We start from the raw sequence: 12,858 nt of genomic DNA, 5'->3' as shown, positions 1-12,858 counted from the left end.
GGGGGCAGATCATGCAAAGCTTTGTAGACTGTGATAAAGACCTTGGATTTTATTGTAATTATACTAAGCCACTGGAGGATTTTGAGCAGAGGAATGGCATGGTCTGATTTATATTTTACAGTAGGGATCACTCTGGTTGCTATATGAATAATTACAGATAAGTATGGAAGCAGGGAATAATATACCAAGAGAAATGGGTGCACACGATCACTGAAAGACAGATACGAAAATGTTTATAGCGACTTTATTCATAATAACCACAAACTGGAAACAACCAAAATTTCCATCAACAGTAGAATGGAATTTTAAATTGCGGTAGTCGTACAATGGAATACTGCACGTAAGTAAAAAATGCTGCTACATGCAACATGGATGAGTCACACAGTAGTGAACAAAAGACACAAGAGTACATATAATTGTTACATTTACATGAAGCTTTGAAAAGACAAAAGTAATCTATGGTGATCAAGGTCAGAGTAGTGTTTATCTGTGTGCGGGAGGGACACAAGGGCATTTGCTGGGGTGCTAGAAAGGTTCAGTATCTTGATCTGGGTGATGGGTTCAAGGGTGTATATAAAAATCCACTGAGGCATACACTCAACATTTACACACTTTACTGAATGTTTCACCTCACTAAAAAAGATTTCTAAAGAAATTATATAAATGGAGACATAACCATGTGTTAATCTAGTGTTGTCTTCCAAATATTTCTGGTTTTCCTTTGAGGCACATGGAAGACTTAACACTATTCCTCGAACTTTGGTGTGGCCATGGGATTTGTTTTGGTCAATGAAAGTGCTTTAAGGGCCTGCAAGTGATTTGCTGTATTCTTCTCATTTCCCAAAATGAACAGCCACACCCTAGATGGTATCTGCCTGGTCAACCTGAGTCTCAGAGACTCAGAGCAGGGATCAGTGAGCATTTTCTGTGGGGTCACACAGTAAATATTTTAGACTCAGTGGACTATGCACTTTGTCACAGCTATTCAATTCTGCCATGGTAGAGCAAAAGCAGCCACAGACATAAGTAAATGGGCAAGGCTGTCTTCCAGTAAAACTTTATTTACAGCAGCAGGCAACAGGACGGATTTTGCCTGTGGACTGTAGTTTGACGACCCCTGACCTAGAGCAAAGTCCCTAGACAAGTTGCAAGAAAAAAAGTTACGTGAGGCATTGAGATTCTGTGGTCGTTACTGTAGGACAACCTTACCCATCCTGATACAGAAAGTGGCTCCATTTTTTAAAAACCTTAACGTACTACACACTGGCTTAGTTGGGAGGCATTCAGGAAATTGCTACTGGAGGATGGGAGAAATAAGTTACGTAGGGGCAATTCACGTTGTGGAGTGGTCAAATTGTCCCTTGGGAAAGCATGGAAGGCACAGAATCTTTCTTTATTAAAGGGGGGGAAAAAAAGAAAGAAAACAAAATGTTTTATGGTTGTTGTTGGCTGCATTTGACAAAATGTACAAGGAAGAGATGAACTCAGAATTCATCAAATTGCAAGCAGAAATGAAAGGGGTAGAGTTCACAAGTTGAAGTACTTATTGGGTAGGATGAGGCTACTGCTCAATTACAAAAAGATAAAAACGAGAAATTGTTTAATCCAGAAGATTAAAGAAACCCATGAAGACCCAGTTTTGCAGCAAGGATCACTGGATGACCATCACACCTACCGTTAAGGCCTCTGGATGAGTTAATGTGCCACAGGCTAAAAGTCCAGCTAAGTGAACACTGGTTAATCCCTTAAATTAAAATGACTCAAGGAAACAGGCCATGGTTATAGTTCTTCCACGAATCCCAAAAGCCCCAGTTACCCAGAAATTAAGTTCAGAGGCACATGAACAAGAAAGCAAAGAAAAAGAGTAAATCTAAGTACACCTTGACTAGATGTCCCTCTTGGGTCACCTCCCTTGGAGAAGTGATGAGGACATTCCGCAGGCAAGATAGCAAGAGAACTGGGTATCTAGTGACCAGAAATACCGAGTCATTCCTCTAAAATTTTATTAAATTTACTTACTTTTAAATCCCAGAAGAGCCAGAAATCATCTGTAAAGGAAAGTAGCAAGTAAGTAGTATGTCATTTTCTTCTAGGATTGACACATTATAAAAGGAAAAAGGATATTTCAAGCAGCATTATCTTCTTGATACCGAGTAGAACTTTTTAATTACCCAAGTATTGTTTTAGTTCACTAAATGGTTGCCCAATCTTTTTCATCTAGGTTCCTTTGAAGTCTACCTATGAAAACTAAAAATAGTAAACTAATAATACTTCTAAATAAAGGAGGTAAAGACTCAATATTCCATAGATTTATGTGAGCATACCTGCGTCTGAAACCTGGCCTCACTTCTGGTTTCCTAGGGCAAACTGCAATTTAAGTTTGTTTCCTCGGCAACACTCACATAGTAAATATTTGAGCCGCATGCCAAGCACTGAGCTAAATTCTGGGAATACAGCTCTGTAGTCACAAAGAACTTAGTTTCATTTAATTTGTAATACGTGAATAACAACTACCCAAGAAGCGGGCTAAGGCAGGAGGACCTCGGTGAAGGTCAAATGAGACTGCAAAAGGGCTTCAAAGATCATAAAACACTACACACGTATTTATTCATCCAAACATTTATTGGAATGCCAGGCATTGTGCTAAGCACTACATATAGAACAGCTGGCAAGGCACAGTCCCTGCCCTGGTAAAGCTTACAGTCTAGCAGTGATCAAGAAGTAGCAGCAAAGTGTGCTAAGTGTATGATTAGGAGAAAAGGGTATTTAGAGAGTGTCCAGTGGGGGCACCTAGTCTAGAGGGCATCTACGAAGGCTCTTAGTCTAGAGGGCATCTACGAAGGCTTCCGAGAGCAAGTGGTATTTAAACTGAGACCTCAAAGACGAGTATCAGTTGTATGTTATCCTACATAATGGGGAAAGCAGTGGAGAGATATGACCAACTATGTCTTTTGGAACGATCTGGCTGCAGTGTAAAAAGGGATCAAAACCAGAGAAAAAGAGACTCGACGAGGATGCTGTTGCTGTATTAAGGTAGGCTGATGGCCTGAACTGGAGAAGTGAGAAAAACTTTAGAGACAGTCGACTTAACACCAAGGTTCCCGTGAGTGGATGTGATGGATGAAGAGTCACGGGCAGGTCAGGTTTTGGCTTGGGCTATGACGACTGATAGCAGCCGCGCCATCTACTGAAAGAGGGAACATAAAAGGAGCAGGTTTGGGGGCAAGATCAATGACATGCCATGGTGTCCATGAGACGGCAGAGCAGACTTAAGTTAGCAATTTGATATATGGATTAGGAAAGGCCTTGAAAGGAGATAGGAATTTAGGAATCGTTTGCACATAAACGGTACCTGAAGCCGCGAACAGAGATGACAGCAGCTAAGGGGAGGTACAAAACGGTAGCTCTAAAACCAGATTTTCACATCACAAGAACACAAACATGGACAGGAAAGAGGACCCACGAAGGAGACTGAGAAAGCATACCTGCAGATGGGATCTACCCCCGAAGCAAAAGTAAACCAGGACTTCAAGGAAAAGTGGTCAGTGGTGTGAGAGAGGGCAAGAATGTTGACAAGGATCTGGCTGGCTAGAGCAGTTTGGCACTACAGGAGACTGGGAATACAGACACATCTTTTAAGAACACTAGGAGGAATGGGAGATATATAGGGACATGGGGCTTTTAAAAAATAGTACTTATTTTAACTACATTCACTGATACAACAGGACCAGTAACAACTATTTTGTAAAAAAAAAAAACAAAAAAAACAAACAACTTTTTTTAAAGACTGCCATGCAGTTACAGAATTACTTAATACAGAAGACAGTAATATACACACTTTTTTCTTTTTTACAAACAAGACTAGTTTATAGCAAATTCTCTACTATTTAGGGTCCATTTTAAATCCTTAGTTTATATCTCCCCCCCCACCCCCGACTCAGTACCTACATGATGCAAACTAGTTTTATTACCTTAAGCAAAAATATATAATGGAACTTCACAAAATGTACAAGACTTCAATATTTGAGGAACCAGGGTAGGAAAGCAGAAGCAGGTCCTCCAAACATTTTTTTTCAATAAAGCACTTGCCGTGAAAGAGAATACTCCAAACTAGTGGGAAATTACCGGTAGATTTTTTTGGGGGGGGGGGGGCGCTGGTTTTTGTTTTGTTTTGTTTTTTTTTTACTGCTGTTTTTCCAGATATTTTAAGCTTATTCCCTGTTAACTAAAATCTCAACTTGACCACTCTTGATTACTAGCTTGTAAATACTTGCTTTTCTGCTCTAATTAAACAGAATAGAGCCCTTTGATCTGGTTCAGTATAAATCACTGACACGTAAATGCTATTGTGAGCTACCAGAACCTATCAAGGCCTTTACCGCACTTTACCAGCCAAACCTGGAATGCTGGAATTAGTCCCTATCAAATATCATCAGTTTGCCAGATTTGCCCTTTCATTCTGCTTCTACCGGTAATTTGCCCTGTCCCTCAAAATAAAATAATCTACAATGGGGGGGGGGGGGCTGTCTACTGGCACTTTGCGAAGGATAATTCTCCATTGTGCCTGGCTGTCCTATGCACTGTGGGGGCAGGGGGAATGCCAGCAGAACCCTCCCAGTGAGTCTGAGAACCAAAAAAGTCCCCTATGCTTTCCAACAACCCCTGGAAAGAGGGGTTACTGCTTCTGGTTGAGAACCAGGGACACAATTTTGGTTCCTGGGCTTTTATGGCATCGATTTTGATTGCTCAGGCATCAATTCCTTCTAAATCCTTGGTTGTATCCTGGTTCGATGAATTTGCTGGATTAGTGACCATAGAATGTGTTACAAAGGTTAAGACAGGACTTTAGCACAAGTTTGCACACTGTACTTGAGAGGACCTCTAAGTTGGGTCCTGCCTTTAAATCGTTTTCTATATTTGGCTTTACTGTAAGATTTTCTTTTCACGGTTAACATAAGTTTGAAAATAACTGTTTTAGCACAAAGCAGATGTCTCACTAGAAATATGGAATTGCCACAATCTGTTAATAAAGCTGCTTCTTGAAAGTTAAATATTTCTACTTGTGCACTATCTTAAATACAGAACGAGTGGGACAGTTTTAAATTCTATAATAAATCCACTTCCAGCAGCTAACACGATCTGGGATCTTACCACTTTAAACTAAAGGGTTTCCTTTGAACAGGGTTTCTTTATGAAGCAGTTAACCCATGCATAATAAGCTAAAATACCTCCCACCTCCTGATCCTGGAGGGCAAAAATCTTATTCTCTCATCCTTTTTTGACAGGGTCAAACTTCTATCTGGAGTCGAATAAAGAATTACTAACGGGCAACCATTAAGATTCTATACTTACCGTAGTCCTTTAATAGGCAAGCTGACAAAACAGCACCCAAGTGTGAAAAATTCAGGGGAAATCCCCAATAATTGGTTAGTCTCATCTCCAAAATGCAGGAAGCCTCCTAAACCAGCAATTTAAACATAATTCTTACTCCTCTGACTAAAATTTTGATTATTTCCCTCTAATCATTGCTAGGGCTGGTTGCGGGGGGGGGGGGGGGGGGGGGGAGTTGAGGAGGAAATCTGTCAATATTTACTTAGGACTCAGAAAAATGTTTAAAAAAAAAATAGTCTCACACTTCGATAGTTAGACAAAATACCTCCACCGGATGTACGCTCTTCCTTTTCAGAAACTTCTGAACTTGCTACGTGAGTTTCTGCAAACTGGCTCAAACATACATTTATGGGGTTGATAACTTCAGATCATATGCATCAAAATTTTAACACTTTGTTCAAAAGAAGAGCTAAAACTTCTTCAAAACACCAGAAAAACAGACTTCTAATTCAACTCGCGTTATCAGTACTGAATTTCTTTAGAAACAATCATAAAAGTAAAAGACAATGACATTGTCATTAAATTAAATTTTAAAAAAGGTGTTTGCATGTGTCAGTCCCATGCTGCCTCTTGAGATGAAAAAAACAAAAACAAAAACAAAAACAAAAACACCTCTGTCAGAAGAATCTGAATGGTGATCAATTTGGATGAGTAAACTTGGTGCTTTGCCACAATCCAAATTAGTTAACTTGAAAAATCAGGCAAAGGTTTGCTTTCAGAATCAGACTCTGAGCGTCTCAGTGTCGTACTACCAAGGCCTATGGATTGGGTTCATTTCTTCCTCTCACAAGGTCATCCCAATGCGGCTCTATTTCAGTTGTGGCAATCCTAAACAGGGCGTGGAGATGCTCATCTGTCAAGGGTTGGCTCAAAGTGTGTTGGTTTCGAGTCAAATACGAAAAAGCCTTTTCGCAGATTTCATTGCTATCAAACAAGGATGCCACCTTACAGGCAACCCCTTTGATAATTGGGTAAGATTCGGCCGACAAGCCAGCATAGAACTGCCCCAGGTCTTTGACTCTGTACTCATTCCAAAGGTTAGTATTTGCCTGAAGTTTGGTTAGCTCCACTCTTACTGAAATAGGTGCGTATTCAGGCTTAAAATTAAAAGGATTTGCAAAAAGTTCCAAGTCCTTTTTAATGAACCTGAGGTCCTTGAAATGTCTCTCAAATTCTTTTTGCAGGCGACAGATCACCACCTGATACCTATCAGGATCAAATATTTTTTGTTCTTCTTTAAGATGCTGTTTAAGCTCATCGACGACTTCTCTGAAGGCCGCAAAGTGTGTTAGGTTTTTTTCTTCAATGTGTCTCTGCAGTAAACTCAGCTTGACTTCAAAGGTACAGATATGGTCAAAGGCAGCGGCAGCAAAGACTTTACTAACTCTCAACAGTTCACTGAGGTCTCGGAGATGGTCCATGATATCCACCAAGAAGCCAAAGTCACAAAGCCACTGCTTGTCTGTGAAATGGACCGTGGTGGCCCCTATCGAAACCAAGAAGGCTTCTATCTCTTTTCTCAGGGAAAAGATCAGTTTTAAAGTTTTCCCTCTTCTAAGCCAATTGTTCAGACATCGCCCGTTAACCCTTTCGCCATGCTCTGATTCAGACTCAGTGAGGAGAGCCTGAAATTCGGGGCGCCTAACGCCTCTGGTCTTAATCAAAACTATCCACTCAGATATCGTATTTATGATCTGGTTAACGTCTACATCGTAGGAGCTCAACAGTTCCAAGTGCAGAAATCCTGAATAATGGATAACATTCCAACAGTTGGGGCTTACAGCCTTTTCTCTCATGTATGACACCAGTCCCGAGTTCTCACCAATCATCCTCAGCGTGTGGGTCGTGGTGAGTCCGACCATTCGCTGCAGGCTAAGCCCTGCCGTCTGCAGGGCCTCGAGGATTGCCGCCATAAGGGCCCCAACGCTGAAGTGACGGGTCAGGTTGATGATGGTCAGAAGCTCTTCTTGTACCTCCAAGTCTTGGCCCACGCCACGGACAAAGACCAGGAGGTAGTTCTCATAGGCCACAAAGGCCTGGTCGTCCAAGGCAAGGGAGTAGGCTTTAAAGTCCTTGGCTCGGTTAAAAAGCTGACTGCGTAGATTCTTGTTAATGTTGAGGACCCTCTGCCGCGTGACCTCTGGCGATAAATCAACGCCATCCAGAGCGCTTACGTGTTCGGGCAGCACATCCCTCAGCATCACCTCCATGCACTGGTACACAAAGTCCCCCTCACCCCAGCCGCGACCCTTCAAGGCCAAGAGGCGGGCGAGCCCGAGGCCTGCACGGGCGGCTCTCTCCTCGGGAGTGAGCGGGGTGACCACGGGCAAGTCGCCCTGCTGCAGACGCTCCACCAGGGCCGCGCGCTCGCCCTCCGCCACATACCGCTCGTAGTAGTCGTGCTCGGCCTCGTAGTGGCGCCTGACATCGCGCTCGCGGGTGGCTACGACGAGGCGGCGACAGACCAGGCACAGGGCCCCTTCGCCCTCCGGAGGCTCCACCACCAAGTAACGCTGGGTCCACTCGGCCCGGAAAACCCGAGACTCGTCGACTTCCATTTTGCTCCTCTTAGGCGTCATAAACATCCTACTGCAGGCCGCAAGGAGAGGGTCGACCTCCGGGAGGCCGCAAGGAGAGGGGAGGAGCGGGAGCAGGAGCAGGAGCAAGCACCTCCTCCGCTCTGCGCCAGATCACCCCAGCAGGGGGACACCAACCTCCGGCTACGGCACCTGCACTCCTATTGGCTGGAGATTTCGTAGTCCCTAGCCCAGGAATGAGCCAATGGGAGAGTGGACAGCGCGCAGGCGCATACCCTTCTAGCCAGTGGCCTGAAGGTCGCTGGGGCGGGACCAAGTGAGCCGGGCACCGGGGGGACTTAAGAAATTTGACTGGCATCCCAGCTGCCCAATCAACGGCTCCCTCGCTCCGAAGCCGCTGCCGCGGGAAGGTCTGGCAGGGCAGCGTAGACCGAGTTGATGGAAAGACGTCAGCACGGAGCCCGGAGGTGATTGGCCGAAGGTACTTCCGGTGAGCATCTCGACGTGTCTTGGGCTCCTCTGGCGCCAAAATGTCGCTCGTAGCGGGGGTTATTCGGCGGCTGGACGAAACAGTGGTGAACCGCATCGCGGCAGGGGAAGTCATCCAGCGGCCGGCCAACGCCATCAAGGAGATGATTGAGAACTGGTAGGGAGGGAGTGGAGCCGGGCTTCCTTAGAAGCTACGACTCAACGGGCCGTTCTTCGGGATGGCGCGGACCCGCCTCCCTGCGGTGGGCGGAGGCGTGCACGGCGCACGCCCACAGCGCCCGAGGTCTAGGTGCCCGGCTCCTCAGTTCCCGGGTACCGCGAGTTCTTGAGCGCTCTCGCGAGACTTTTGTAGAGCTGTTGGGGGCGCGAGCGGCGGCGACATAGTATTTTAATGGCGCCGTTAGTTGAGGGAAAGGCTTTTTATATTCTATATAGAGAAGGTGCAAGACTTTAAATGCATAAACGTTTTCAGAAGGGGGAGCCCGCTTCATGCTTCAGAGAGTACCGTGTTATGCGTGTAATGTTTGTTCCAAAAATAATCAGTCCAGGGTGCAGTTCATTTTGAATTTTACTCCAAATAAATTGTCGAGGTTTTCGGACAGGCCGATGGACACTGCCTGGGTTTAACTTGTGATATCCCTACTGCCGAGTTAGTGACCCAACTTAAGTGTCTTCCTCCCCTTTACCTTTCCTTGGGGGAGCACATCAAAGACAACCTGGGGTTAACGGGGTCTGACGTTTCGGAATTTCCTTCGCATTGTGGAAGGAAGAAGTTAGAAACCTGGAGGGAAAGGTGGGGGTAAACTATACACTTCAAAAAAGGCTCGCTCGTGGGGTACCTAGACGTGACCTGCGTGTTGAAGTCAATTGATGTTAGTAAGATCCGTACAAAATGAGCCTGCAAAGAACGGTAGGTTTGTGAGGGGATTTATGGGGAAAACGGAAGACAGCCGTTCGGGGTAATGGGACTAAAAACCGTGCAGAAAGGAGGGAAAGGGACAGAGCTGGGAGGTGGACCAAAGATGGTGCAGGGAAGCTGGCAACTTCTCCTTCCACCTAACGTGACGCCGCCTTTTGTCTCTGCAGTGTTGCAATATTCACTGACGGAACGACGTGGGCCTCTTATCCGAAGGCCACAATACTGCACAACCAAACCCAATATATTAGCTAAGTGGTTAATAATTAGTCCTGTGAGCAGGGCTTTTGTTTGGAGCCCAGTCGTGCTCTCTTTTAAAATGGAAGTCGAGATGGCTAATACCACGGCAATTCAGGCGCTCCCGAGAAAGGTCTTTGATATTTAAGTAACTTATTATTTTTGAAAAAAGAATTTTCTGTGCGAGGAGATTACCCTTCTTTCTCATGCAGCCGCGGACCGAATTCCTTTTCTGTCGCTGGCGCTCTTTGTGATTGTTGGCTACGCTTCGGAAGTACCAAAGATTTACTGGCTTCCCAAAGAACTTTCTGTATTGCCATTGTTTTTTTCTTTTCCCCAACAAAATGTATTTTCTTAAAAGGGTATTAGCATAAAAACACATATATATATATATTTTTTATTTTTTTCTTTAACATTTATTTATTATTCAGAGACAGAGAGACACAGAGTGTGAGCAGGAGAGGGGTAGAGAGAGGGGGAAACACAGAATCTGAAATAGGCTCCAGGCTCTGAGCTGTCAGCACAGAGCCTGATGCGGGGCTCGAACTCACAAACTGCGAGATCATGACCTGAGCCAAAGTTGGTCGCTTAACCAACTGAGCCACCCAGGCATCCCTATATATATATATATTTTTTAATGACATTTGATTAGGGGCCCTCGGGAACCCAAGGCTGAATAAAGTGGAAGGGATAAGTGGCAAAATTAGTTGAGAAGAAGGGAAGAAACAGGCAGGTGGTAAAAGGATCCTACTTTTAACTTCACTTTCTTTCCCAGAGGACCAGAAACGGTGCTGCATGTCCTAATGGAAATGATGCTTGCCCCCCGCCCCCTCTCTCTCTTCTCCCTCTCTCACACAGCATGTAAACTCTTTACAGTGTAGTCATGGAGCCTGTAAAACAAAGGAAAAACACATCACTCAGACAGTCTGGCATTCATCTGGAATTTGTTCTCATACCTTGTCTGATTAAAATAGGTGCATTAGAATAGGGCACAATAATAACTTTTTTTTTTTTTCTGTTTGATTTGTCAGCTTAGATGCAAAAGCCACCAGCATCCAAGTGGTTGTTAAAGAGGGAGGCCTCAAGTTGATTCAGATCCAAGACAATGGCACTGGGATCCGGGTAGGTAAAACCTCAGAGGAAGGGGCTGTGTGCGTGCTTTGTGGGGTCCATCTGCAGGAAGTGGCAGAGCCTTTCCTTGTTGGGGAAACTCAACTTTGCATATGAGATTTTTAACTGAGATTTTCAATACCCGTGATAAATATATTTTGAGTGCCTATTCCAAGCTGGACACTTATTCGGGAAAATGGTCCAGGAGAGAGTCATGAGGCTGTTTAAAGGATGAATGTTCTGGGCAGAGAGAACATTCAAAGACCACAAAATGGAAGCATGCTGGACTTGTTTAAGCACCAGCAAAGAGGCCCGTGTGTCTCTGACAGGGTGAGGGAGTTGAAGAATAACAGGAAATGAGGGGCACTTGGGTGGCTCAGTCGGTTAAGCGACCGACTTGGGCTCGGGTCATGATCTCGCGGTTCGTGAGTTTGAGCCCCGCGTCGGGCTCTGTGCTGACAGCTCGGAGCCTGGAGCCTGCTTCGGATTCTGTGTCTCCCTCTCTCTTTGCCCCTCCCCTGCTTGCAGTCTGTTTCTCTCTCTCTCTTTCAAAAATAAATACACATTAAAAAAACTTAAAAAAAAAAAGAATGACAGGAGATAAGATCTGAAAGATAAGAAGGCTGATCATGTAGGACCTTGTGGGCCATTGTAACATCTTTGGCTTTTACTCTGATCAAGGTGGGATACTATCGAATGGTTTTGAGCGAAGAGGTGACATGGTTTGGAGTTTTGTAAGAACCCATTTGTCTAGAATATGGAAGATAGACAGTAGCAGGACAGGACAGAGGCAGTGAGAGAGGGCTTTCGGAGCAGTCCAGGAGAGTGGTGACCATGCCTTGAACCAATTTGGTTGCAGTGAGATTCTGCATTGATTATGAAGACAGAGCTCTCAGAATTTGCCGATGTATGGTATAAGAGAAAGAGGAGCCAAGGTTCAGGGTTTGGGGCACCTGGGTGGCCCAGTCAGTTAAGTGCCCAACTCTTGACTTCGGCTCAAGTCATGATCTCATAGTTCGTGGGTTCGAGTCTCGCATCAGACTCTGTGCTGACAGCATGGAGCCTGCTTGGGACTTGCGCTCGCTCTCTCTCTCTCTCTCTCTCTCTCTCTCTCTGCAACCCCCGAAATAAATACAAATAAAAACTTAAAAAAAAGAAAAGAATGATTTCAAGGTTTTGGCCTGTGCAAATGGAAAAAAGAGTTGCTGTTTACTGATGGGAAAGCCTATGGAAGAAACATTTTGGGGAAGATCACAAATTCATTTGGGAGCATGTTAAACTTAAGATGGCTGTTAGTTGAATAAGTGTGTGGGTCTGGAGGGTAGAGTAGAGGTTTAACAGCTGGAGATGAAAATGTAGTGTATTGCAGTTTGATGGTATTAAAAACTATGAGTCTCCCGTGAAAAGGTGCTGAATGCCCCAAGCCATTAGAGAAATACAAATAAAAGCAGTAATAACATTCCATTTGACACCCATTAGAATGGCTATTATAAAAACGATAGGATAAAATAACAAGTGTTCTAAAGGATATAGAGAAATTAGAACTCTTGTGCATTTGCTGGGGGGAATGTAACATAGTGTAGCCACTGTGGAAAATAGTATGGTGATCCCTGAAAAAAATTAAACAGACTTAACATATGATTCAATAGAATTTGTGGGTATATACTCCAAAGAATTGAAAGCAAGGTCTTGAAGAGATTTGTACCCCCATGTTCATAGCGTATTCACAGTAGCCCAAAGGTAGGAGCTACCCAAGTATCCACAGATGAGTGGATTTAAAAATGTGGTGTGTACACATAACGGAATATCATTCAGCCTTACGAAGGATTGAAATTCAGACACGTGCTGCAACATGCATGAACCTTGACGACATGTCAAGTGAAATAAGCCAGTCACAAAAGGACAGATGTTGGAAGATTCCTCTTGTAGGAGGTTCCTAGAGTAGTCCCATTCATAGACCGTAGAATGGTGGTTGCCTGGGACTTGGGAGGGGTGGGTGGAAAGGAAGTGTTTAGCGGGGATAGAGTTTTAGTTTGGGAGGATGGAGGGTGGTTGCACAACAGTGCGAATGTACTCAAGGCCACAGAACTGTACACATAAAATTGTTAAAATGGCCGGGGCGCCTGGGTGCCTCAGTCGGTTTTCCGACTTCGGCTCGGGTCATGGTTTGTGAGTTCA

The 12,858-nt window shown here is 44.4% G+C and overlaps 2 protein-coding genes across 3 annotated transcripts in view; one reads left to right on the top strand and one right to left on the bottom strand.

Annotated features, from left to right (window-relative positions):
* Positions 1–228: 228 nt before the first annotated feature.
* EPM2AIP1 (EPM2A interacting protein 1) lies at positions 229–8,099 on the bottom strand. Its single transcript, XM_053904037.1, has one exon. The coding sequence runs from the start codon at positions 7,974–7,976 to the stop codon at positions 6,150–6,152; it is 1,827 nt and encodes a 608-aa protein (XP_053760012.1). The 5' UTR covers positions 7,977–8,099; the 3' UTR covers positions 229–6,149.
* A 328-nt stretch (positions 8,100–8,427) lies between these two features.
* MLH1 (mutL homolog 1) overlaps positions 8,428–12,858 on the top strand; it is a 43,452-nt gene continuing 39,021 nt past the window's right edge. For both annotated transcript variants that reach the window (XM_019418653.2, XM_053904035.1), the window contains exons 1-2: positions 8,428–8,574; positions 10,602–10,692. In XM_019418653.2, the coding sequence (XP_019274198.1) occupies positions 8,459–8,574; positions 10,602–10,692 (207 nt within the window). In that variant the 5' untranslated portion in view covers positions 8,428–8,458. The remainder of the gene's footprint in view (positions 8,575–10,601; positions 10,693–12,858) is intronic.

Source organism: Panthera pardus, unplaced genomic scaffold (assembly GCF_024362965.1).
Source record: "Panthera pardus isolate Hobbes unplaced genomic scaffold, ASM2436296v1 HiC_scaffold_16, whole genome shotgun sequence".
In the NCBI taxonomy this organism is placed as follows: Eukaryota; Metazoa; Chordata; class Mammalia; order Carnivora; family Felidae; genus Panthera; species Panthera pardus.
This window is presented reverse-complemented; position numbering and strand designations above follow the sequence as displayed.

Excerpts from the sequence above, each read along its gene's own strand:
- EPM2AIP1 (XM_053904037.1), bottom strand. The coding sequence starts at position 7,976 with ATGTTTATGACGCCTAAGAGGAGCAAAATGGAAGTCGACGAGTCTCGG.